General features: G+C 38.1%; 3 protein-coding genes and 1 pseudogene across 3 annotated transcripts in view; all 4 read left to right on the top strand.

The window, feature by feature from the left end:
* Positions 1 to 2,422: 2,422 nt before the first annotated feature.
* Positions 2,423 to 12,605, top strand: LOC146465039 (uncharacterized). The gene is made up of 8 exons (XM_085128998.1): positions 2,423 to 2,581; positions 5,319 to 5,610; positions 6,027 to 6,069; positions 6,344 to 6,529; positions 6,975 to 7,035; positions 9,383 to 9,664; positions 10,817 to 11,070; positions 11,917 to 12,605. The coding sequence occupies exons 2-8, from the start codon at positions 5,323 to 5,325 to the stop codon at positions 12,147 to 12,149; spliced, it is 1,347 nt and encodes a 448-aa protein (XP_084985124.1). The 5' UTR covers positions 2,423 to 2,581; positions 5,319 to 5,322; the 3' UTR covers positions 12,150 to 12,605.
* LOC146465040 (uncharacterized) lies at positions 2,850 to 4,136 on the top strand (annotated as a pseudogene).
* A 1,793-nt stretch (positions 12,606 to 14,398) lies between the features above and the next one.
* Positions 14,399 to 27,753, top strand: part of LOC146465035 (protein Wnt-8b-like) — a 42,494-nt gene continuing 29,139 nt past the window's right edge. Inside the window, exon 1 of the mRNA XM_085128950.1 lies at positions 14,399 to 14,504. Coding sequence (XP_084985076.1) covers positions 14,401 to 14,504 — 104 coding nt within the window. The 5' untranslated portion in view covers positions 14,399 to 14,400. The remainder of the gene's footprint in view (positions 14,505 to 27,753) is intronic.
* Positions 19,157 to 24,554, top strand: LOC146465038 (macrophage mannose receptor 1-like). The gene is made up of 7 exons (XM_085128993.1): positions 19,157 to 19,439; positions 20,013 to 20,055; positions 20,326 to 20,511; positions 20,946 to 21,006; positions 21,710 to 21,991; positions 23,222 to 23,475; positions 24,322 to 24,554. The coding sequence occupies exons 1-7, from the start codon at positions 19,197 to 19,199 to the stop codon at positions 24,552 to 24,554; spliced, it is 1,302 nt and encodes a 433-aa protein (XP_084985119.1). The 5' UTR covers positions 19,157 to 19,196.

Genomic DNA, 27,753 nt, shown 5'->3' with positions numbered 1-27,753 from the left:
GCTGGAAGCGAAATACTATAAAATCCATTTATTTCAACTGCATGCTAGTCTCCTTCGCAGCCGCTCGGGCCGGAGTCACGCAACGGGGATCGTTGCGTGACTCCGGCCCGAGCGGCTGCAAAGGAGACTAACTGCATGCGGGTCTAAGCTTCCAGATGTATTTTAAATAGATTAAAAAAAATATCCTTTCCCATGACAAGTATTCAGTATTTGTCTCTTGAAAAGAAAAAGTCCTACCATATTTTGCCAAAGATTCGTTATTTTCTTTTAAATCGATCCACCGGTGTTTAAGGACGGTGCCTACTAATACCGAAGTATTTTTGTGCGGCTTATGACTATGCGGGAAAAACAGATCTTAGCAAGGCCTTTTGAAATCGAAAATGAAAATTGGGGGAGGCCCCCCTTTGTCAGAGATAATTAAGCAATAGTATCTCTAAAAAGCGCCAAAATGTAAAGCAATGTATGGGATTTTTTTCCTAAATTGAAGCTTTATTATCTCTGAAAAATGCATAGTTACCCCTAATTTTCTTTTGAGATACCAAAAACAGTTGCTAAGTTCTGCTTTCTCAGTATAGTTTTAAACCGCACAAAATTATCCCTGTATTAGTAGGCACCACCCATAGGAAACCCGAGTATCTCGAGATGCACAGAACGTATGCGCAGTAACAATAGTAGGCACCGTCCTTAAACAAGTAATGTGGCGAGTGGCCAAGCACTCAGACTTACCGCTTGGATAAATTTAAACTACTCTCAGTTCTCGCAGAGAATATATTTTAATCTCAGATCAGAAAGTTTTGAAACTCTCTCTACATTAGTATGTTTGTCCCAAATAGAAGAGCTAGCTAGAGTTTGTCGCATCCTAAGGGATTTAAAACCTAGTCAAAATGAATCCAATGCAGTCTTGTGTGTATTTTAACCTGCGTGAGTGTATGTATTAATTCTTGGACAGTTAATTTTCAGGCAATTGACAAATGGACATGACTTTTCGTAGTTCTGTTTTACTTGTCATTTTCAATAAATTAAGAAAGACACCAGGAATTGTTTTCTATCCACTTGTTAGTACCCATTGCCAAACTCGGCAAGTACAAACAAGTACACAGTGCAATAGTCGACACCATATTTGTGCTAACTGCTAAGGCTGTAGATTACCTCACTTTACCAGCCTAAATTAATAATTAATTTCAAAGAAGCCTATGTTTTTATTATTATTTTACGCTCTAACACCTTCTCCATCAAAGCGACTATGTCTCCCTTGGCTGAAAAAAAAAATAACTAACTAAAATATATCTTCATTGGCCTGTTCACCGAGAGTCTGCAATGCCTTTAAATATATGTCCCATCTAGTCTTTTTGGGTGATTTAATTAACAATTATTCACCGAAGTTGAGGTGAATAGTGATGGATATTTACCGAGCCGCGAAGCTGCGAGGTTTACTGATATATTTAAACCCATTGCAGACTCTCGGTGAACAGGCTAATGAATGTATATTTTAGTTAGTTATTTGTTTTTTTCAGCCAAGGGAGTCATTATCGCTGTGGTAGAGAACTCAAGATGTCGGACCGTAAAATAATCATAAAAACAATGGAAGGTAGTTCGTCCAGACGCATAATGTGTCTTGTGGCCGTCTTTATACTTGAGACGCAAAACCAGACGTAGAACGTTACAGACGCATTATCCGTCTGGACGGATTGTTCGTCCTCTAGTGAATTAAATGCAATTATCACCAAAACGAAATACTTAATTATCGCACAAGAGATAACTAGCAGGAGTGCAAGTTGTTTAGATTACAAGCACCATGTCTAATGACTGTTTTACTTTTCACGCCAATGAGCGAATTTTCACGCCCTACTTACAAACGTCGTTTAATTTCATTAAGTCTTCGACAGCCGAGTTATTGTACCGACTCTGCGCCACTCCATGGAAGCTAAGGTAAACGTCCTAGCAGGTGTATTTTAACCCGTGGGAGGCAGTTGTTAGCAGCTAGATAACTAAAACATCAAGCAAATCAGTCATTCGGATGGATTCTTATAAGTATTCATTTTCTGATAACAATCTTCAGTGCATCGTGGCTTGGCTTCCGGAACGAAGATCTATCAAAGGAGAGGTACACGGCAAACCCGCTCATGCATGGCCGACGAGACCAATGCTGGACAGGCAGACCCGACCGCAGAAGCTACCGGGAACGTCTGGTCTGGGTTTATAACCCCAAAAAGAAAATTCCAAAATGTAATTGGGCAAGGAATTCCAAAAATAATCTAGTAATCAATCAAACAAAACTCAATAGCTTGGAATTTAACACTGATAGCTTTATTTCGCACAGCAGGCTGATACCAAATAATGCCACAAATTTTAAAAAGTATTGATACTTACAGTTGTTATTACAAATAACAATACTTTCCCTTCATTTATTTATGGACCACAGCTTGTCGTAAAACTGATTCATCTTATTTTTCTTATTCAGCAAGCTCTGACGGTCAATTAACTTTTAAACAGGTGCTTTTTGAAGACACAATAATTGTAGGCCTGATACAGAGCCCTCGAAAAGGAAGGACGAGCAAAGCTTTCTTAGACAAACTAAAACGTAAGTATTGTTCCTCTTTACGAACTTTTTTGTTTGTATTAAAGATATTAGAAGGCCAACACACACAGCTAAGTGAAGAACGTTTACTGCGAATAAATAGGAAGCTTACGAATCGACGACGTTCGCGCGACGGCGCCGTCGGGTCACCTTATAGTCCCGCGTCGTCGTCCTGTAGAAATTTGAATTTACGATTCGCAGTAAAGACGACGACGTTTATGCGCGACCGGTAAATTTTACCGCCGTTTCTGAAGTTTGTTTTTATCTTTTGACAAGGCGAGTTGTTTAAACCAAAATGCCTCACTTAAGAGAAACAAGAGCTTGTATCGCATACGCTTATGGAAGCAACTTTATAAACGAACAAGAATTTGTAATTTTGTACGACTGTCACAAGTCAACAAATCCAGAGTTTCCGCACTGGAACTACGACAAGTCCGATTTAGACGAGAAATCAAACGACGAATGCAAGGCCGAGTTTTGTTTCTACAAGGAGGACATTTATAAACTAAGTGAACAGCTACAGCTACCAAACGAGATAACAACTTACAATGGTTTAGTTGTTGCTTCGGTACCTGCATTACGCATGTATCTCAAGCTCTTTGCCTATCCTTGTCGATATGGGGATTTGGTTTATCATTTCGCCAGATCGGTTCCTGAGAGTTCCATCATAACAAACCACATAATAAACTTGATTTACGGTCGGTGACATCATCTGCTTACAAGATACAATCACGATTTGCTCTCTCCTCCCAAGCTTCTTCAATACGCTGAGGCGAACGAGCAGGCAGGAGCTGCCTTAAATAACTGTTGGGGATTTGTAGATGGCACTGTGCGTCCAGTTTGTAGGCCTAACGAAAACCGGCGAGCCATCTACAACGGCCATAAGCGTGTCCACACCATCAAGTTTCAGGCTGTCGCTTTGCCTAATGGATTAGTTGGGAATCTGTTTGTCCCAGTTGAGGGAAGACGCCATGACAGTTTCATGCTGGCTACTTCAGGATTCTTGCGAGAACTGCAGAGGTTTTCCAATTCTCCAGTAACTGGCCTCCCCCTTTGTTTGTACGGTGACCCCGCCTATCCGATACGAGCACACCTATAAAGTTTCAGGCTGTTGCTTTGCCTAATGGATTAGTTGGGAATCTGTTTGTCCCAGTTGAGGGAAGACGCCATGACAGTTTCATGCTGGCTACCTCAGGATTCTTGCGAGAACTGCAGAGGTTTTCCAATTCTCCAGTAACTGGCCTCCCCATTTGTGTGTACGGTGACCCCGCCTATCCGATACGAGCACACCTACAAAGGCCCTTCAAGGGTGGTGTAATGACCCCAGTGAGCACAGTCCGCTCTTCTGTGGAGTGGATATTCGGAGACATTGTTAATTATTTTAAATTCTTAGAATTTAAAAAGAACCTTAAAATCGGATTGAGTGCTGTAGGAAAAATGTATGTAACATGTGCGTTAATGCAGAATGCCTGTGAATGCGCATAGCATTTTATTTGGTTCTGTTACCTCAGAGTATTTTGGTATTAATCTGCCAACTCTAAAGGAATACTGTATTTGATGAATTGTACTTGAGATACATTTGCAATACTCTTGTTATACGACATAAACAATTTGGCCTCTCACAAGAAATCATGGTCAAAATAGGGCACAACCTGTCAGCAGTGTAAAACGCGTTATCATCAGAGTACAATAAAGTGACGGAAAGAAATAAAAAGCTCTGTTCAAATGCTAAGATGCACAAAACGTCTTTTACTACAGCAATACTAACTGCTCCAAAACTATTGTCCCTCTCTAAAAAGTTCCGTAAATGCCTGAGATTGTGCTTGCTGGCTGTTAAGCATCATCTGCATCATCTGCATAAACAGTTGTTGCTGCTGTTGCTGTTGCTGCATCTGTAATTGTTGTTGTTCTCGCAGCTGAGAAAGCAGTGCCTGCTGAGTAACCATGGTATCTTCTTCTTGCTTTCTCTTTATCTCCAGCTCATCTTGTCTTAACTTTGATTCCCTCTCTGTTGCCTCCCTGAGATAGTCGAGTGTGTCATTGCTTTTTTGACGTTTTCTAGCAGTTCATCTTTTCCATTTCGCTTCTTAGTAGTTTTCGCTGCTTTATTGTGTTATGGTAAAGCCGACTTCCGTTTAGTGAAAGTAAGAGGTTATTTTTTTTTCAATGAGATTATAGGGGGGCCTCTAGCCCAAAAGTCCGTTTTGAAGTGGATGATGTTGTAGTAGAATGATTTTGCAGAGGAGTTGTTTATTAGAAGTCTCAGGGCTTCTATTTTTAATGAGTCCTTTTCTGACCCCGGTGGGTGGCAGGAAGAAAAATGTGTATTTCAAAGTCCCTGTGGGTTTAAAGAGCGTGTGAATGGCGGTCAAGGATTCCCGCTCGACTGTAGAATTGCTGAGACTTCTATGAACCAACTACTCAGTGAAATCATTCTATTACAATATCACCAACTTAAAAACGTGCCTTCAGGCAAGAGGCTATCAACACCATCTCATTGAAAAAGTAACGTCTGAGTTTAAATTCACTGAACGGAAGTCGGCTTTACAACAAAACGAGAATATGCGAAAAAAAAATCTTCTCTTCTTCACAACTTACTACCCGAAGTATAGCTCAGCAATCGCAATTAACGGAAGAGTTTTTAATAGTAAAAGCTAAACAATAATGTCAACCAGTTACTCTGCAAGATTAAATTTGTTTAGAAACAGATTTATTCCAATCCCCATGTTTTAAATTTCAGAATAATGTGGATAAACCTGCTGTGGTTACCTCTTGTTGTCGGATGCAGAATGGCCAAATTTGTCAGAGAGGAAGGAGTGGCTTTAGAAAATCACGTGATAACAACTTTGACTGCCGACCACCCAATAAAGTGTGAGTGGGATTGCGTGGACATGCCAATGTGCTTCTCTATCAATGTACATGGGCAAAAGCTACCATCAGGCTGGGTCACCTGCGATCTGAACAATTCAAGTCGGAAAAATGCTCCACAGGACCTAGTTGTGAAGACCGGATATCGATACCATGAGATGGCGGTAAGAAACGAAACATGCAAACTTAGCCATTTCAATTGGCAAGCGGACTTGTGAATTATTAATGAGTTTGAGAAATAGCTTCTCATTGATATTTCTTGGAGAAATTCAAAGTAAGAGTTCACCAAATTTAATGATATGTGAGGTCACTTGTCCAAACTTCCTTCACAGTAGTAATTTCCTTTATTCAGTCCCTTTATGAATTATTAATAAGTTTGAGAAAACTTGTGCCCTTCAAATTTTAGGGAAAAGGTGAAAACGTTGAACAAATCCACCAAGCTGTAATGAACTTTGACTGACTTTGCCAGTTAATGACTTTTCTAGAGCGTGTGATCGATAAGAATAACAAAAAAAAAAAAAAAAAAAAACGAGTTAGTTTCACGTGCAGCTGACCCTAACAGCCTTTGCTTTAACTTTAGGAAGTTCCTCGCTGCACAGTGGATCATTGCATCTACAGAGCAGGTAATAAGCTAATAGGAAGACTGTTACATGTAAGGTATTTTATTGGAATTAGGTATCATTTGCTTCACTGATACAGATCCCTCGAGACTGTCGGTTTAGCATCATAACGTCGATCAATAAACGCGGCAAAAACAGCAGCAAAAATAGACGAAAATTAGAAGCCACACATAGATTATAAGACACAAATCGGTAGAAAGGAATAGAAAATCGAGAACAAAGTTTCACTTGCCTATTTTATATTGTTCGTTTGATTGTTGATTGTTTTCTTTTTCAGCTCTTCCGGATGACTGGTTCATCTATAATTCCAAGAAGTTCAAGATTTTTCCTGAGAGAAAGACCTGGGGACGAGCACGGAAATACTGTCAGGCGATTGGTGGAGAGCTGGTGTCAATCGACAGCAAATACAAGAATAAATTCATTACGCATTTATTTGACCGATTTATAACAAACGCAACCTCAGGTTAGAAGTTATTACCATACTAGAGCGGTTTCCATTTGAATGTCGTAAAACCAAAAATAAATTGCTATCACTTTGGCCAATCACAACGGACGCAAACAGCGCAATGAACCAATCAGAAATCGAAGCAAATTTATGTAACTGTCGCCAAATGTGGGAAAAAGCGTGCGAGCAGGTCACGATTGGTTTTGGTTTTGCTACTGATTGGTTTAGCTGGCGCGTGTTTTGCTGGCCAATCACGGAGCAAAGTAAAGCAAAACCAGAGCAAACGTGAAAATACTTTAGACATTCAACTTGAATTTGTTCTATACTTAAACGAGAATAAACTTACAATACAACCTGAAGGGCGCACTCCGCTCATTTAGGTTTAATACGTTTTAACTTCAAAAGTATCCAAGCAGTACGTACACAGTAACTGTTTGTTTGTTTGTTTGTTTGTTTGTTTAAGGTGGGAGTTCAAGCCAAATTATTGCGCACTGGACACTGGATGGAACTGATTCTGATGTAAAGTGAGTAAAGTAACCCAGTCTGTTTTTTTTTTACACCACCGCCTCAAGTGATAACATTTTATTACGAGCCACTATTTTTTTCTTTTGCCTGCAACTGAAACTAGTTACAATCTGCCACTTGATGCCATACGCTTCAACTGAAACCTGGATATATGAGATGAGGTGTAAATATATATCCTTTATCTTTTTGGTTTTGACAAAAATAAAAGCACCAATATCCTCTGGCATTGTCTCACGGTTTGGAGATCGAAGTGATCGACAGCTTTCCCGAGTTTGTAGCTCTAAAAAAACCTATTCGCTTCTCGGAGCAGATGATGTCCTATGATAAATACATGTGCATATGATCGCGCCATCTAAAGGTTATTGTTTATTTGTCTTTACTGAGATGGGATATCGTGATTTGTCACTTGGATGGGTTTTTGGAACGCTAGCCCTGTAAAACACACGGTAGATAAGCAGGATATTTACATGCATGAATCCTGAATGTCTATACAGTTTTAGCTCATCACAAACTGTTGTCGATCCTTAAATCATTAGACGTATTACTTAAAAATTGCCAAGGTAAGGAAATTAAATAGACTTTAGTTAATTTGCCTGTGTACATGCATTTCTCGGAACTTCATCATCTTTACTTGACCTAAATTAACTTCGTTTCAATATCAATTTAAACCACTCATTTTAGGTCAATAATAACAAATATCTTTAGTAAGGAGGCAACCTCACCCTCAGGTGGTTTTCAGGCTGGTCCTGAGTAAAAATTATAAATAAACAGTAGGTAAAAAATTATTAAATATAAAAAAAATAAAGTTAAACAGAGACGAAATCCTAAGATAGAATTAACGATGTAACAAAATTAGATAAAATAGTTCACAGAAGCTTATTAAATCAGTCAAGGCTATTTGATTTGTTATAGACACCGGAAGAGCTATCCACTCTTGTATCGCTTGATAAGCCAGTCTCTGTTGTCCTCACTGGCACCGGAAATTTGGGCACTCTAACATTGTCCTCGTGCCTAGTGTTATAAGGGTGGATTTCCCTTAAGTGCGTAAAATTAAAATTCCAGTCAATCAACCCATGCATTCATTTAAATACAAAAGAAAGACGGTGTTGCCGTCGCTTTTCTGACAAAACTAGCCAATCAAGCTCATTAATTGCCTCTGTTGCGGAGGAGTGTAGCTTTGTTTAGGATCAATTTTGCAGCTTTGTTTTGCAATAACTGGACTTTAGCCATTAGAGTTTTGTTGTGTTTGTCTCCCCACACAATGTCACTATGATCCACGAGAAGAAAGATCATTGATTTGACGTAAAGTTCTCTGGTGTGTATTGGCAATAAATGTTTGATCCTTCTGAGAATGCCAAGTCGTTGATTTAGTTTGGTTGAATTGTAGTCAACATGATCACTCCAAGTTAGGGTTTCGTTTATAATAACTCCCAAGTATTTATAACAATCCGCCTTGTCAAAGAACTCGTCACAGATTTGTAGGCTAAATGTCCCGAGGGCCTTCAGCCTTTGTGAGCTCCCAATTATCATAAACTTAGACTTGGCTACATTCAGAGTAAGTTTATGGTCATTAAGCTGCTCTGCCGCAATAGCCAGGTCCTCGTTCAGCATCTGTTGTAAATCCGTCGACGATTTCGCGGAACAGTACAAGGCAGTATCATCGACAAATAGCGTAACAGATGTGTGCTTTAGGCATGAAGGCAAGTCATTGATATAAGTAGAGAAAAGGAGCGGACCAAGGATAGATCCTTGTGGAACTCCAACAGAGCTGAGACACGTACGTTGCAGGACGTCGCTTGACCAATAAATGTTCTTTGAAAACGGGACGTCAAATAGGACTGAAACGTACCAACCAAGGCTAGCCCCCGACACTCCCAGAGCTTTAAGTTTATGAATTAAAATTGTAGGTGCCAAAGTGAGTCCATGCGACATTAATAAAACTGACACGAATCGAATTATCTTTATATAATGTGTAAAAAACGAGCAGGAGTGTTTTATCGGGTTTAAAACCACGAGGCGCAGCCGAGTGGTTTTAGATCCGATAAAACACAGTCTGCGAGTTTTTCGAACGGCTTCAAAACATTCCTGGAAAAGTGTATGTCAATAGAGTTCATAACAATTATGCTTTCGTGAACGTTAGAAATTTGCTTAGGAGAGAGACACCGCATGCTAATGAGGAGTGTTTTATCAGCTGATAAAACACTGCATACAAATAAGGAGGAGGTTCATCGATATTAGGTCACTGCACGTGGTGTTTTATCGACCATTTGATAGGTCAATGGGCTTATGAATTAGTAATGAGGTTTTGAAGTTCTGGTATAATGTCCTCGTTTGACCCTTAAACAGTCTTACGAATGGAGCAACTTACAAGGAAGAGGAAGGTGTGCAGTCTTTGTATCTCAGCGGATCAGGCGCCTACGCGACTACTCCAGCCGTAAACTTTGGACGCAGAAGTTTCACCATCACCAGCTGGGTTAAACTGCAGAGCCCGGTTAATCAACCTTCACCAATTTACTCAGATTGGTCTTCTCCAATACAATTTCTTGTCAGTGCATACGATACTGATGGAAAATGTCTGTTTGGGGGTGCCAGCAACGTTGGAGAATACAACCCATGGTTTTTTGCAGGGTAAATGCTAATAAGGAATTACTATTCTACGTTAAACAAGACGTGTAAGATAGCAACACGTTCATTTCGCAACTTTATAATAATAATTTAATAGTTTACCAATATATATAGCGCATATTTACATCACCAGTTGGTGACTCTATCGTTAAAGTCTGATCATTCAGACATTTCGCTAGACGTGATGCATGCACTTATACAAAAGATGTTTCATTTCTTGAAGTATTTGCCGACGATTGGCAACTGGGGGAGAAAAAGACTAGGCCAATTACCCTTAAAAATAATTTTATTTTGAAAAGACTTCTTAATTTCGTCTTACTCTTTATTACTCAGTTCTTAATGAGATTCTCCCTGCTGGTACAGAATTTGAACCCTCGCGTGTAATATCTTCCCCCTCTTTAGTTTTACTGTCCTCTTTCACTTTGGCGTTATCGCAAAAAAAATGAGGTACACTTTATTTAATTGACGATCGTTATCTCGAAACACTGTAGTCTATCACTGATCAGCAACATCTCTTCATTTCATCACCATAATCATCTTCATCAAGTAATTTTCATCGACATCTTCCTCACCATTCTAATCATCATCATCATCATCATCATCATCATCATCATCATCATCATCACCATCATCATCATCATCATCATCATCATCATCACCATCATCACCATCATCATCATCATCATCATCTCCGTCGATCATAAGCAGCACTAACCTAATCTACGTTATGTGCTAAAAGGAAGGGCGGTACATTTGTCCCTTTTTTGTGAAAGGAAATAAGTTAGCGAAAGCTAATACTTTTAACATCAGCATTCTCGGCTGGTAATTTCTTTATTTTGCACCCAATTGCCAGTTTGTTGATAGTTTTCGTCCCTGCTCCAAGGGTTTTTTCTCTCCGAGTACTTCGGTTTTCCTCCCTCCACAAAACCCAACATTCCCAAATACTACTTCGATCTAGACACAGTGGACAGAAGAGCCACCCCGTGGAATCCACAGAAATTCCCATTTATTTTATTTTATTTATTTTATTTTTATTTTTAAAACTGTAAATGGCGTAACGAATTTTCTTTAAACAGACATAAACTGTTGAGGAAAATGTCGTTCGATATTCATGGCACGTAAATGTATCCAATAACTTCTTACGAATAATTCTAGGCATGCCCCAGTTGACAAGTGGTTTCATATGGCCGCAGCCTGGGACCAAGATACAAACGAAGCTTACCTCGTTCTCGACGGTCAGAAAGTTGGAATGCAGGCTCAAGCGAGCGGCTCGTACCTCAGGAACAATCCCAACACGGTGCATGATATCGGACTAAAGAGAGACAACGGGAAGACGTTACGGGGATATCTAAAAGATCTGATGATTATTGGAAAGGCGCTGACCCAAGAGGAGCTGGCCAATGTTACAGGTATTTTGAAATTACTGTCATCGATCATTATCACACTGTCCATGCTATTTTAAGGACGGTGCTCACTTATACAGAGGTATTTTTGCGCAGTATATTTCTTAATGTGGGAAAACCAGATCGTAGCAAGGGCTATTGGAATCCAAAAAGAAAATTGGGGGTAACCACGCATTACTTGGAGATAACTAAGAAGCAATAGTTCTAAAAAGTGCTAAAATACAAAACAATGTATGGCATTTTTTTTTTTGTCAAATTGAAGCTTTATTATCTCTGAAAAATGCATTGTTACCCTACTTTTCTTTTCAAATACCAAAAACATTTCCTAAGTTCTGCTTTCTTCGCATAGTTTTAAAACGCGCAAGAATATCCCTGTATTAGTAGGCACCGCACATACGAACCCGTATATCTCGAGATGGAAAGAACGGTGCGCAGAACGTACTCAAACTTGTCTAATCCTCAATATTAGGTAAGTGTATACAGCTATTTCGACAAAGGTTGTCCAAAAAAGCGTAAAAACGTACGCGACAATGCCAAAATGTAGTCTGGGAAATACCCAATGAATTTCAATAAACGTTCAGAATATAATTCATATTGCCTCGATTGTACAGCGAAAACTTGAGATGGCGGGCAATATGGATTCGGAGCTTTTTTTGAAATTTATTGGGTATTTCTCAGACTACCTTTTGGCATTATCGCGTACGCTTTTACGCGTTATTTGAACTACGTTTGTCGAAACAGCTGTATACACTTACCTTATATTGGGGATCGGACAAGTTTGAGTACGAAAGAGATGAGCCCTTTAACCAAACAGTTTAAATTGAAGTTTGAATGTAAATTGATCGATTGCAGATCCAAATAAAGACCCATTTGGTGGAGTGTGGATCGGACTGAATGACGTCACAAAGGAAGGAAAATTCCTGTGGGCTGACGGCAGTCACGTGACCTACACCAACTGGGCTTCAAGCCAACCAGACAACCGGAAGGATTACGAGAACTGCGTAGAAATAGCAGTCCACGGAGGCAGCTGGAAGGATACAAGCTGTGGAAGACAACTCCCCTTTATTTGCGAGGAACAAAACTAATTTTCGAGGAGATGCAAAACGTCAGATAAGTACAGTGAAGGAATAAAGTAAGGAGTTTTGTTTTAGATGCCAGAATTAACTGTAAAAAGCTACTTATCCGAATTGTATTCTGCAATATTCAATGATAATTTTTTCTTTATAATCGAGCTTTCAGGTAGCAAAAAATATAGACGAGACTCGAGGCAGTAAGTTTTTACAAGTTTTAAAAATAAGGAAACTATGAAGTCGCACTGATCTCGTTTAATACCTTCAGAGACGTATCATGGAACAAAGACTTGAACTTACATGTTCTAGACGGGTTCATGTTTCAAGGGAAGTTTTTCAAGTTGACGTTCCAGTAAAATCTGCTAAATTATTGTCCTCTAGCTTGATATTTAAACATTTCTTTACAATATAATGCAAGAAAAGTTTAAGGAAGTAGCAAAACGTACTATGAATATCACTGTACTTAGCGCGAAATGTCGGCACGTGTTTATTGCAATTCAAAAAAGGCGAATCACAAATATATTATTGCTGTTGACTGCTATTATTCGTTAGTTCACTCTTCGTTTTAATATTTTTTTTATGATCTCACTTAATTGTATGGTTATCGGCGGTCAATGAAATCCATTCATTTTAAACGATCATAGCTAACCCCTTCTACAATTCAAAAAAGACGGGATAACCTACGTTTCGAGGACTTGTTGCCACTACGCCGTTCCACAAAAAACTCGTAGTAAAATAATAACAGCTATCTCGTTTTCCCGCCAAAGTGACACTTGTTCTCTCGGGCGAGATCTTTCTCTTAATTGGAAAACTCGAAGTCGTAGAGAGAGTCTCTAGTGTTCATGCATTCAAGTAGAGATTGTGTAAAAATCTACTTACCATTGCTGGTTAGACAATGAGCAGCTGCAAATCATCGTTAGACTTTTTGAAGTTATGACTCTAGTTCGTTTTTGCTATCTGCAAATAGCCGCATTCATCTATGAGGCAGCGTGGTCGAGTGGTTAGGGCGTCCGACTTGTAAGCCGGAGGTCCCAGGTTCTGGTTCCACTCTGGGCTGAGTTGCTCGAAGCATGGTTAGCGCTAACCATTGGTTAAGAGGTATTAAAACCTATAGGTTGTTATGGTATTTATCCCGGGTTAGCGCTAACCATGCTTCGACCAACTGGGCCCTGACCGCAAGCTGGAGTTGTTTCTCGGTAGCCCCAAGTTCAACTCTTCGGCCTCGCTTGAAAATAGCCAGCTGGTCTGCCTCCTGCAAGCTGGCATTGTAAATACCGTTTCATGTAAGGCAAATAAAAATTGTTAAAAAAAAAAAAGTCTCTCAGCGTGCTAATTAATTATCTAAAAACCGGAAATTATAGGTGCCAAATTCTAATCCAAATGAAATGAGATAAACGTAATCTGAATCACATTGATAACTGAATCATTGAATTTCTATGACCTTTTCTCAACCTAATCGACTTTGTGTAAAACTGATAATTAATAAATGAGAGGTAGTATCCGGCTGTCTAAGCAATTTTCCTTGAAACTCCTGATTGTGTCAGCTTGTTGGCAAAATTTCAAGTGCGTTTTCAAGTGTGTTTTTCTCGAGCTCCAGATTTATTTATGGCATAACCACCTTGTTTAGCTGGAACCAAACATTGCCATATCTCAATAAGAAAGACAGTTAAAACTGTGACGCACTTAAATGAGCCAAACCAAACCCAGCTGAAATGCCCTATGCGGCATCAAAAACACTGTCGTTGAACACACAGATTAAGAGGACATCAAAACTCATCAGGCACGAATGACCTGTGATGTTGAACAAACGATGGTTAAATCCAAGGCTCTATCAAATCCTCCAAAACTGCTACAAATATTTGAGAGTAGCGCAGGCCTATTAAGACTAATTTAGCTCTGAAAAAACATACTCTTGTAAGCTAGATCCTAAAAGGCTAAAACACGCGCCAGGGAGTCGCGTAACGTAAGTCTTTATATTTACACGCCAAATTTTATACCACAGGCCGAGCCGAAATTACAAAATCATTATTTTCATAAGAAAACTCGTACTGGATTTTACCTCGAAAGATTTTCCAAAATAATTATTTGGAATTCACATTGAAGGAAGATTTTTTCAGCCAAATAAGTCGATTTTCGTGTGATTTCGGAGCAGTACAGCTACAAGAATTAGCTCAGCAAACTCAAACACTATGTTAGAAAAAAATTGAGTTTTCCTGGCGGGGGCAGCTGCCCCCTCTGCCCCCGCGCTATGTACGGCCCTTAAAGCATGAAGATGCCTGTGGTGTTTACAGTGGTTCTTCTAGGTTTGATGTCAGTTCAACTGGTGCAAGCATGTGGACCATGGCCAGCTCACCCGCTCGAACTTACCAAGTAAGTGATCATAATCATTTTTATCATTATTAATAAATTTTTGAAATTATGGGATATATTAAGATGATCGTAAACACCATGATGAAAAATGCGTACTTTCTACAAAGTCAGCATCTTATTGAAATTTGCAGGTGAGATATTGGCACTTTCATACTCCGATGACACCGTACAAATCCTTGTAATTTTGCCTTAGTGTTAGAAAATTTCTGGGCGAGGTATTTGCACTTTTATGCGTCAATAACTCCATACAAATCCTTCTAATTTTCCTACGGTCACTGTTTATTAGAACTGAGGCAGAATTTAAAAGATTTGTGTAGAGACATCATTTATTTGTTTTATTTTTATTGTTAGTATTTACCACACAAGTGAATAGTACTTTTCGCGCGCGCTGATTGGCTAGCTCGGAGATGATAAGCCAATCACTATCCACCTCTAAGCAGCCGAAGAGAAACAAGATGGCTTCTCGTTTCGCCACGGTTACTGACTTAAGAGGAAACTATTTCGGTAAACGAGGCGCCTGTTAAAAAAAAAATACATTAATGGCAACAAAGTTTGGTTTGAAGGCATTAAATGGTAAGTTATTTAATCTTATCAACCTCGTATTCTAAGGCGAAAATTGAAAATACAATCCCTTTTTAACGAAAACTGCCGATAACTAAAATTACAATGGAAACAACGAAACATTTAATAGTTTTTAGCATGATTTCAACAATAAGACGAATTTCACAGAAAAATTGAAGAAATGACACTGTAGGAACTAAAAAAGTGTCTGCAAAAGTCTTATTTGTCTTCAAGAAAGCAATAAGAAATCGCTCACCGCGTGGCGCGCGAGATTTTAAAATTTCATACCATTTTTCAGTATGTTTTCAAACTAAATAATGCTTTTGTCCACTAGTTATTCAGCTTGTGTGGTATATACTAAAACAATTATTCACTTGAAAGTGATGGATATAAACCTCGCAGCTTCGCGGCTCGGTAAATATCCATCACTATTCACCTCCACGTGGGTGAATAATTGTTAATTAAATAACCAAAAAAGACTAGATGAGATATATATTTAAACCCATTGCAGGCTCTCGGTGAATAGGCCAATGAATGTACATTTTAATTATTTATTTTTTTCAGCTAATGGGGACATTGTCTCTGTGGTGGAGAAGGTGTTGGACCGTAAAATAATAGTAAAAACGTAGGCTTCTTAGAAATTTTAAAATTATTAATTTAGGCGGGTAACGTGAGGAGATTTACAACCTTAGCAGTTAGCACAAACATGGTGTCGACTATTGCACTGGGTACTTGTTTGTACTTGTCGAGTTTGGCAATGGGTACTAACAAGTGGATAGAAAACAATTCCTGGTGTCTTTCTTAATTTATTGAAAATGACAAGTAAAACAGAATTACGAAAAGTCATGTCCATTTGTCAATTGCCTGAAAGTTAAATGTCCAAGAATTAATACGTACACTCACGCAGATTAAAATACACACAAGACTGCATTGGATTCATTTTGACTAGGTTTTTAATCTCTTAGGATGCGACAGACTCTAGTTAGCTCTTCTCATTGGGCCAAACATACTAATGTAGAGAGAGTTTCAAATCTTTCTGATCTGAGATTAAAATATATTCTCTGTGAGAACTGAGAGTAGTTTAAATTTATCTAAGAGGTAAGTCTGAGTGCTTGGCCACTCGCCACATTACCTGTTTAAACACCGGTGGATCGATTTGAAAGAAAATAACGAATCTTTGGCAAAATATTGAAGGCGTTTTTCTTTTCAAGAGACAAATACTGAACACTTGTCATTAGAAAGGATAGCTTAGACCCGCATGCAGTTAGTCTCCTTCGCAGCCGCTCGGGCCGGAATCACGCAACGCTCCCCGTTGCGTGACTCCGGCCCAAGCGGCTGCGAAGGAGACTACCAAGCAGTTGAAATAAATGGATTTTATAATTTTTCGCTTCCACCTTTTTATTACTATAATAGTTATAGATTTCCACACATTCGTGTCTTGATAAATATATGGCGTAGCAAAACGTTCATAAACATATGACGCGCATGAAACCAAGAGAACTGAGGGTTAATTCATTTTAATTTATACAATTTAATTTTTTTCAGAAATTATGATTTAAATGGCACCGGATTTGCGTGAAAAGCTTATTTGGAATAAATTCTGTTGCGGACAGATTGATTTTTTCTGAAGTATTTCTGATCATATGTTGAGTCCAAATGTTCAGGATAATGCTTTAAAGCAGAAAAAATATTTTTTTTTAAAAACGAGGGATCCTCCCTCACGGTATTAAAGTTATAACGGTTTTTAAATATGTTAACTTTGCAATTCCATTCAATTCAATTCAATTCAGTTTTATTCACAGTTGCATCAATAGTTACAGTTATACAATATTTATTAAGTCAGAAAGTCGCTTACAGAAAGTGTTAAATTTACCTCAAGAAAACGTTTATGACGATTGGCTTTACTCCAAGTTGTCATATCGCTTCTGTTCCTGCAGGATTCAAAATTTTCTGGCTCTTTTTTTTAGAAAGAAAGTTCATACTAGTTTCAGAACTAAATACTTATACTTGGAATTAGAAGCTCACTAACTGGTACGTGCCAAAGAAGTGCCACTCGGGTGACGCACAAGGTTAACAGTTTATACACGTAAGTTTATAAATTGTATTATGGTCGTGCACTTGGCTGTCTTGATGGGATAGAGTTAACATTTAACAGTCAACATCGTTCACAGTCTTCTGTCTGTTTCTGTTTCTTTATTTTGCTGTTACTACGGCTGTCACTACAGTAACCCTTTATTCGTTGAGCAGTGCAAGCACTCTTATTGTCAAATATTATTTTTCCCTGCGTCATACCAAGCAGCGAACCTTTCGTTCGATTACATAAAATAACCGAGGTCGAAATAGAAGGCGATTAAAACTAAATGCATTAGCAATCTCATTGTTTTTAATTGTTGTTTATCGATAAAAATTTACTTACGATCAAAGAAAAGTAAGTATGTCTCTTCTTTTAGTTTTATCTCTCAGCCTAGTACCATTTTGGAACAATGTACCATGTTGTTATTGAATGCTAACAAACGTTCTCTGGTCAAAAAGATTCATAATTAGAAATTCAGCTACCAGACTGCAGGTTTTGACAAACCTTTCGTTGAACGCTGCATTTTTGTAGCCGAAAGCTTATTTCTTAACAATTTCGTTACCCAGAGAACGTTTGTTTGCTTTTAAAATGTACAGACCTGCTGGTTGCTCTTCCATTTTTACTTGAACCATTTCTGTTAGAAAATTGTTAATTCTTGCTCTAAGGAAATATAAAATGTACGTTGTTTTATGGCATTTCGGATATTCTTCGGTCATTTTTGTTAATCGGCTAAAGAGACAAGAAAACCCTGAGAAAAACATAAATAATCCAGGTGAGATGGCATGCAATAATTTATTTTGAACAATGCTATGGTCTGGGATAAATTACACCTTACTTGTTCAATTCACTTATTGCTTTCTTTTAACAAGACGTGTAATCTGCTCTTAGTAAAAAAGGGGATTCGCCTCGTCTAGGAAATGATGAATAATTTCAATCTGGTGATTTCTATTTTAACGAAATCCTAACGTAGATTATCATAACAATGTTTTATCAACGATCTCCATGCATAAAATTATAAATGGTAAAAAAAAAATAATTTTTACATCACGATACCTTTCCGAAAATTATATATTGGGGATTTAGTAATCCCGCAAACTTAGGTAGTCGAGGGGTAATTAGTTCCGGGTCGCACTAGTTTTACGAAGAGACAATGTACTCATATGCAAAATGACGGTCATTTAGGATCCGCCATCTTGGACTTTTTGATGTCCCTAAAGCCAGGAAAATGGTACAAAAACTGAAATTTACTGCAAAAAGGCTACCTATCAATTGAAATAGGCCTTATCACGGTTCGCGAAGACATTTTGACGAGTAGGAAAACAGGCTCGAAATAAAAGTGTTTGTATTGCAATCTGTTGTCAGATAGTTTTCATAAAACATCGCTTCTGAAAAATTCATGAATTGGAAACTTTTGGCAGTAGGAAAAGGATTTTAAGAAAAAAATTTGGAGGGATGTAGCTGTGCCAGAAAGCGTCTAGTCGTGTTTTGAACTTTCCATACATTTTTCTGTTAGCGAACCAGCCGTGAACTGCTCTAAAAATAGCTCGCGGGAAAAAAAATACAGGGAAGGGAAATGTATGGAAAGTTCAAAACACGATGGATGCTTTCTGGCACAGCTACATCCCTCCGATTTTTTTTCTTAAAATCCATTTACTAGTGCCAAAAGTTTGCAATTTAAGAATTTTTCAGAAGCGATGTTTTATGAAAATTATTTGACATCGGATTTCCATATAAACACTGTTATTTCGAGCCTGTTTGCCGACTCGTCAAAATGGCGTCGAAAACCGTGATAAGGCCTATTAGTTGCCAAGATAACATCAAATTTATAACAAAGTGTTCCCAGGTAATTTTTCCAAAACGTCACTGTGTTTCGTGTCGTTTACACCAACATTAATAAAGTTACGTATCAATTTTCAAATTCAACTGGGAAAATTCCCCCCGAATCGAAAAAATTAACGAGATTTACAAAAAAACAGATTTATTCCAATCCCCATGTTTTAAATTTCAGAATAATGTGGATAAACCTGCTGTGGTTACCGCTTGTTGTCGGATGCAGAATGGCCAAATTTGTCAGAGAGGAAGGAGTGGCTTTAGAAAATCACGTGATAACAACTTTGACTGCCGACCACCCAATAAAGTGTGAGTGGGATTGCGTGGACACGCCAATGTGCTTCTCTATCAATGTACATGCCCAGAACCTACCTTCAGGCTGGGTCACCTGTGATCTGAACAATTCAAGTCGGGAAAATGCTCCACAGGACCTAGTTGTGAAGACGGGATATCGATACCATGAGATAACGGTAAGAAACAAAATATGAAATAAACTCTTGTTAATACAAGAGAATGGGATGGGGAGGGGTGGGCAGAGGGTGGGGTAGGGGTGAGCAGAAGGAAGGGAATGGGCCACTTTACGGTTGTATCCTGACCTTTTGTTTGAAGCGAGGCTGACATCTTGTCTTTAACTCTCTACTACAAACAAGGACAACACCAATAGCCATTTTACAGTTGTGTTGTGAGTGTCCTGGCTTTGGATTTGAAGCGAGGCTGGGGTGACCTAATTTTGATATAAGCCTCACTGCTTTTCCATGATATGTAAATGCAAACTAGTTACCGTAAGAACAGTATGATCTATGAAAAGCAGAGAGGTTTGTATCAAAATAAGGACGGTAAAGAACCAAAATGTAAAACGCACGTGCAAAGCGATTGTTTTTGCTCATAAAAGCTATTCTTTTGCGGCGTTGTCGTTGCCGTCGCCGTTGTCGTTGCTTCAGCTCCCTAATGATTTTGCTAGAACGTGTGATCGATACAAAAAAATAAAAAAACGAGTTAATTTCACGTGCAGCTTACTTTATCATCCTTTTCTTTATCTTTAGGAAGTTCCTCGCTGTACAGTTGATCATTGCATTTACAAAGCAGGTAATAAGCGATTGGAAGTAGTGCTACATGTAACCTTTTGATGGGCAGTAGCTATCATGTGTTTTACTGATACAGATTTCTCGAAATTATTGGTTTAGCTTCATAACGTCGATTAGTAAATACGGCAAAAAACAGCAGCACAAAGAGAGGAAAATTAGAAGCCACATCTTAGATTAGAAGACAAAATGCGGGAGATAAGAAAACTGAGAACAAAGGTTTACTTGCCTATTTTATTTTGTTCGTTTGATTATTGATTGTTTTCTTTTTTAGCTCTTCCTGATGACTGGTTCATCTATAATTCCAAGAAGTTCAAGATTTTTCCTGAGAGGAAGACCTGGGGACGAGCACGGAAATACTGTCAGGAGATTGGTGGAGAGCTGGTGTCAATCGAAAGCAAATACAAGAATAAATTCATTACGCATTTATTTGACCGATTTATGACAAACGCAACAGCAGGTTAGCAGTTGTTACCATACTAAAACGATTTTTATTTGAGAGTCATAAAACCAAAAATAAATTGCCATTACTCTGGCCATTCACAACAGACGAAAACAGCGCAATGAACCAATCAGAAATCGAAGCAAATACCTGTAACCGGCGCTAAGCGTGGGAAAACGCAGGCGAGCGAGGCACGATTGGTTTTGGTTTTGCTGATGATTAGTTTAGTTGACGCGTGTTTTGCTGTCCAATCACGGAGCGAAGTAAAGCAAAACCAGAGCAAACGTGAAAATACTTTCGACACTCAATGTAAATCCACTCTATACCTGGACGAGAAAAAAACTTACAGTACTCTCTTAAGGGCGTACTCCGCTCATCTAGGTTTAATATGTTTTAACTTCATAAGTATCCTAGCAGTACACAGTAACTGTTTGTTTGTTTGTTTGTTAAAGGTGACAGTTCAAGCCAAATTATCGCGCACTGGACACTGGACGGAACTGATTCTGATGTAAAGTAAGTAAACTAACCCAGTTTGTCGCACCGCCTCAAGTGATAACATTTTATTATAAGCTACTGTTATTTTCTTTTCACTGCAACTGTACTAGTTAAAATGTGCAACATGACGCCATATGCTTCAACTGAAACTGGGAAATATGAGATGAGGTGCAGACATATATCCTGTGTCTTTAAGTTTTGACAAAAATAAAAGGACCAATAACCTCAGGGATATTGTCTCACGGTTTGGAGATCAGATGAACAGATGATATCCTATGATAAATACCTGTGCACATGATCGGGCCATCTAAAGGTTATTATTTATTTATCTTGACTGAGATAGCATATCGTAATTTGTCACGTTTGTGATTTGGGTTTTTGGAACGATAGCCCTGTAAGACACATGGTAGAGAAGCAGGATACTTACATGCATGAATCCTGCCTATACAGTTTTAACTCATCACAAACTGTGTTGTCGATACTTACATCATTATACGTATTAATTTAAAATTGTCAAGGTAAGGAAATTAAATTGACTTTAGTTAATTTGCCTGTGTACATGCATTTCTCAGAGCTGCATCAACTTCACTTGACTTAAATTAACTTCTTTTCAATATCAATTCAAACCACTCATAGGTCAATGCAACATTAATAAAATTGACATAAATCGAACTGTCTTCACGTTCTAGTAGTATAATGTCCTCTTTTGACCCTTAAACAGTCTTATGAATGGAGCAACTTACAAAGAAGAGGAAGGTGTGCAGTCTTTGTATCTCAACGGATCAGGCGCCTACGCGACTACTCCAGCCGTAAACTTTGGACGCGAAAGTTTCACCATCACCAGCTGGGTTAAACTGCAGAGCCCGGTTAATCGTCCTTCACCAATTTACTCGGATTGGTCTTCTCCAATACAATTTCTTGTCAGTGTATACGATACTGGTGAAAAATGGCAGTTTGGGGGTTTCAACAACATTGGGGATTACAAGCCATGGTTATTTGCAGGGTAAATGCTGATAAGGAATTACTATGCAGCTACGTTAAACGAGACGTTTAATTCAGGATAGCAACACATTCATTTCACAACTTTTAACTAAATTAATCGTCATAGTCCGATCAATTAAACATTTCACCAGGAGTGATGCATGCACTTATAGAAAAGATGCATGTTGTTTTAAACTGTTTTACTTTCTGTTTTTAAAGTACTTGTCGGTGATTGGCAACTGGGAAGAGGCTAATTGCTCTTTAATAATAATTCTATTTTTAAAAGACTTCCTAATTTCGTCTTATTGGTTATTATTGTCTTAACCGCCGCCCCCCCCCCCCCCCCCGTACCTGTCGTTACAGGATTCATTGAACCCTCATGTGTAATATCTTCCCCTCTTTCTACTAGTTATTTCAGCTTTCGCGTAATCACAAGAATATCATCGCTAGATACACCATAGTTGATGATAATGCTAACGATTATAATGATGAGGATGATGATGATGATGATGAGAATGATGATGATGATGATGAGGATGATGATGATGATGATGATGATGATGATCATCATCATCATCATCATCATCATCATCTCCAGTTGTGCAGAAGTAACAATAATAGGAATAACTTAAAGATCGACCTTATGTGCTACTAGGAAGGGAGGTACATTCCTCCCTTTGTTAATTGAAGGAACGCGAATACTTCAGTTTAAAATCCATATTCTTGGCTCGCAATGTCTTTGCTTAACACCCCAGCTGGATCAACTGCTGTCGTCATTATCATTTATCTTCCTTTCCTTGAGATCTTATACCTAAAAATGTAAATAGCATAGCAAATTTTCTTTAAACAAACATAAACTCTTGAGAAAAATAAGGTTTTGGTACCCGTGGCACGTAAACTCATCTAGTACTTTTTTTTTTATATAATATTACATAGACACGAATGTTTTACTGAAAAACAGTCGTAAAATTCATACAAAACTACATCCCGGACCCAAGTGGCGTATTTTCCATATCGTCACTTTTGGTATTGATGACGTTAATTCCCTCTTTTTTTTTTTTACTGTTGTTTATGCAAACAGTCGGTCAAAAATGGCGAGCGATAGATTTGTCTATATAATAAAAAGAAATTTAAACGGTGGCTTGAAGATATGAATTTTATTTTCTCATGTTAAAAACAATATTTTAGCACTCGAAAACAAAATTCATATCTTCGGGGCGCCATGTAATATTCTCTATATAAAAAATTCTAGGCATGCCTCAGTTGACAAGTGGTTTCATATGGCCGCAGCCTGGAACCAACATACAAACGAGGCTTACCTCGTTGTGGACGGTCAGAAAGTTGGAACGCAGGCACAAGCGAATGGCTCATTCCTAAGGGACAATTCCAACACAGTGTATGATATCGGACTAAAGAGAGACACGGGGAAGACGTTACGGGGATATCTAAAAGATCTGATGATTATTGGAAAGGCGCTGACCCAAGAGGAGCTGGCCAATGTTACAGGTAATTTGAAATTACTGTCATCGATCACCATCACACTGTCCATGCTATCTTAAGGACGGTGCCTACTAATAGAGAGGCATTTTTGCGCAGTTTATTACTATGCGGGAAAACCAGATCTTTTGAAGGGCTAATGGAATACAAAAAGAAAATTGGGGGTATCCATGCATTTTTTAGAGACAACTAAGAAACATTAATTCTAAAAAGTGCTAAAATACAAAGCAATGTATGGCATTTTTTTTTTTTTATCAAATTGAAGCTTTATTTTCTTATAAAATGCACGGTTACCCCCAATTTTCTTTTCAAATACCAAGAGCACTTGCTAAGTTCTGCTTTCTTCGCATAGTTTTAAACCGCGCAAGAATATCCCTGTATTAGTAGGCAGCACACATAGGAACCCGAATATCTCGAGATGCGAAGAACGGTGCACAGAACGTACTCGAACTTGCCCGATCCCCAATATCAGGTAAGTGTATACATCTACTTCGACAAAAGTTGTCCAAAAAATCGTAAAAAGCGTACGCAACAATGCCAAAAGGTGGTCTGGGAAATACCCAATGAATTTCAATAAAAGCTCAGAATATAATCCATATCGCCTCGATTGTACAGCGAAAACTTGAGATGGCGGGCAATATGGATTCTGAGCTTTTATCGAAATTTATTGGTTATTTCTCTGACTACCTTTCGGCATTATCGCGTACGCTGTTACACGTTATTTGAACAACCTTTGTCGAAACAGCTGTATACACCTACCTTATATTGGGGATCGGACAAGTTTGAGTACGAAGAGATGACCCCTTGAACCAAACAGTTTGAATTGATGTTTGAATGTAAATTGATCGATTTCAGATTCAAATAAAGACCCATTTGGTGGAGTGTGGATCGGTCTGAATGACGTCACTAAGGAAGGAAAGTTCCTGTGGACTGATGGCAGTCACGTGACCTACACCAACTGGGCTTCTAGCCAACCAGACAACCGGAAAGATTACGAGAACTGCGTAGAAATAGCAGTTCACGGAGGCAGCTGGAAGGATACAAGCTGTGGAAGACAGCTCCCCTTTATTTGCGAGAAAGAAAACTAAACTTAGAGGACATGCAAAATATCAGTTGAGTACAGTGAAGGAAGAAAGTAAAGAGTTTTCCCTTAGATGCCAGGATTAAATGTAAAAAGCTATTTATCCGATCCGTATTCTGCAATATCTTCTAGAAAATGATAATTTCTTCTTTATAATCGAGCTTAGTTTCGGGTAGCAAAAAAATGTACTACGCATATTATCGTATTTAGCGCGAAAAACAGGCACGTGTTTATTGCAAATCACAAATATATTATTGCTGTTGACTACTATATAATAATATAACTAACACTAATAATAGGCTTCGCTCTTAATTTTTAATTTTTTCTATGATGTCGCTAATTTCTATGTTTATCAGCGGTCAATGAAACCCATTCATTTTAAATGATGATAGCTAACCCCTTCTACAATTCCAAAAAGACGGGATCACCTACGTTTCGAGGACTTGTTTTCGCCACCAAGCTGTTCTAACAAAAAACTCGTTGTAAAATAATAACAGCTATCTCGTTTTCCGGCCAAAATGACACTACGTCTTTTCTTTTTCTTTTTTTTTACTTTTTGCCACATTAATATTTGCTTATTATTATTGATGACGATAATCAAATAAAAACTCTGAATATTGAAAGGGCATCACAGTTTCAGTTTTCTCTGGTAATTTTAGCCCCAGTACAATGAATGGTTTCGGAGAAATTCTCTTTTAAAAACTCAAAATTTTACAGAAAATTTATGGCTCATTAACCCAGCAATTTCGCAGTTTTTGATGGCTGATATGTCCTTCAATATTGATTGCAAAGAGCTGAAAATTGCACAAATTGCTCAACTTAATCAGCTACTTCAACTTTTGCATTTAGTTTATATATACGGCCACGGCTTCTATGAGTTAAGTCGTATGCTAATGAGGAAAAATGTAAACAATGACGTCATCAAAGATTCGCCTTTCGGAAAACTCGAAGAAAGTGAGAAGTGATCATCGCAGTGAATTTTTCCAATTTATGCAATTGGAAATTAGAAGCCTGAAAAAAGATTCAGGCTTCAACGGGATTCGAACCCGTGACCTCCGCGTTACCGGTGCGATGCTCTACCAACTGAGCTATGAAGCCACACATTAGGAGCAAGGAAGTCGTAACTTAGAGTAACGTAGAGAGTCTCTTGTGTTGATACATCCAAGTTGAGACAGTTTATAAAAATCTACTTTCCATTGTTGGTTAGACTCTGAGAAGCTGCAGATCATCCATAGACTTTCTAGAGTTATAACTCTAGTTTGTTTTTACTATCTGCAAATGGCTGCATTTATCTAGGAGGCAGCGTGGTCGATAAACGTAATCCGAATCACATTGATAACTGAATCATTGAATTTCTACGACCTTTTTTCAACCTAATCGACTTTGTGTAAAACTGATAATTGATAAATGAGAGGTAGTATCCGTTTGTCTAAGCAATTTTCTGTGAAACTCCTGATCGTGTCAACTTGCTGGAAAAAAATTCCAAGTGTGTTTTCGTGAGCATAAAACTCTCGAGCTCCAGTGCAGACTATCTTCAGTGTCCCAGTCTTAAAGAATGAAGATGCCTGTGGTGTTTACAGTGGTTCCACTAGGTTCAGTGATGTCAGTGTAACTGGTAGAAGCGTTGGGAGCATGGCCAGCTCACCCGTTCGAAGTTACCAAGTAAGTTAGCATTATTATTTTTATCATTAATAATTTATAAAATTATGGGATTTATTCAGATGATGGCAAACACCATGGTAATAAATGCCTAGTGTTTAATAATTCAGTATCTTATTGAAATTTGCAGGTGAGATATTGGCACTTTCATGCTCCGATGACACTGTACAAATCCTTGTAATTTTGTCTCAGTGTTAGAAAATTTCGGGGCGAGGTATTTGCACTTTTATGCTTCAATGACTCCATACAAAATCTTCTAACTTTTCTACGGTCACTGTTGATTAGAACTGAGACAGAATTTAAAAGGTTCATATAGAGATGTCATTTATTTGTTTTACTATGAGTAAAACGGGGCCTTGGAGTCATCGGTGACGTAAAAAATATTTGAATTTTTAAAACCATGAAAAATGCCTACTTTTTACAAAATCAGCATCTTAGTGCAATTAGAAGGTGAGTTATTGGAACTTTCATGCTCCGATGACACATGTTAGAAAATTTCGGGGCGAGGTATCTGCACTTTTATGCTTCAATGACTCCATACAAATCCTTCTAATTTGTCTACGGTCACTGTTTATTAGAACTGAGGCCGAATTAAAAATATTCGTATACAGACATCATTTATTTCTTTTATTTTTATTGTTAAATCACCAAAAAAGACTAGATTGGATAAATATTTAAACCCATTGCAGACTCTCCGTGAATAGGCCAATGAATGTATATTTTAGTTAGTTTTTTTTTTTTCAGCCAAGGGAGACATACGCTGTGGTGGAGAAGGTGTTGGACCATAAAATAGTAATAAAAAATATAGGCTTCTTTGAAATTAATTATTAATTGAGGCGTTAGCACAAACATGGTATCGACTAGTGCACTCTGTACTTGTCTGTAGCACAGGAAAGGAAAGCGATGACAGAGGTCGAGTTTGGCAATGGATACTAACAAGCGAATAGAAAACAATTCCTGGTGTCTTTCTTAATTTATTTAAAATGACAAGTTAAACAGAATTACGAAAGGTCATGTCCATTTCTCAATTCCTTGGAAATTAAACGTCCAAGAATTAATACATGCCCATGCAGATTAAAATACACACAAGACTGCATTGGATTCATTTTGGCTAGGTTTTTTAAATCTCTAAGGATACGACAGACTCTAGCTAGCTCTTCTCATTCGGCTAAATATACTAATGTAGGGAGAGTTGCAAATCTTTCTGATCTGAGATTAAAATATATTCTCGACGACAACTGAGAGTATTTTATTCTATCTAAGAGGTACGTCTGAGTGCTTGGCCATTCGCCACATTACTTTTTTAGGATACTAACGATTTTTTTGGCAAAAACTGGTTGGCGTTTTTCTTTTCAGAAAAAATATTGAATACTTGTCATGGGAGAGGATACTTTTTTAATCTATTCAAAAACATCTGGAAGCTTATATCAGTAGTTGAAACAAATAAATTTTATAGTTTTTCGCTTCCAGCCCTTTATTACTATATAATTAGAGATTTCCATACATTCGTGTCTGAAAAATAAATGGCGTAGCCAAACGTTTATAAA

Source organism: Pavona decussata, unplaced genomic scaffold (assembly GCF_977016875.1).
Source record: "Pavona decussata unplaced genomic scaffold, jaPavDecu1.1 SCAFFOLD_157, whole genome shotgun sequence".
Lineage (NCBI taxonomy): Eukaryota > Metazoa > Cnidaria > Anthozoa > Scleractinia > Agariciidae > Pavona > Pavona decussata.
Note: the sequence above shows the minus strand (reverse complement) of the source record. Positions and strands in the feature narration are given on the sequence as shown.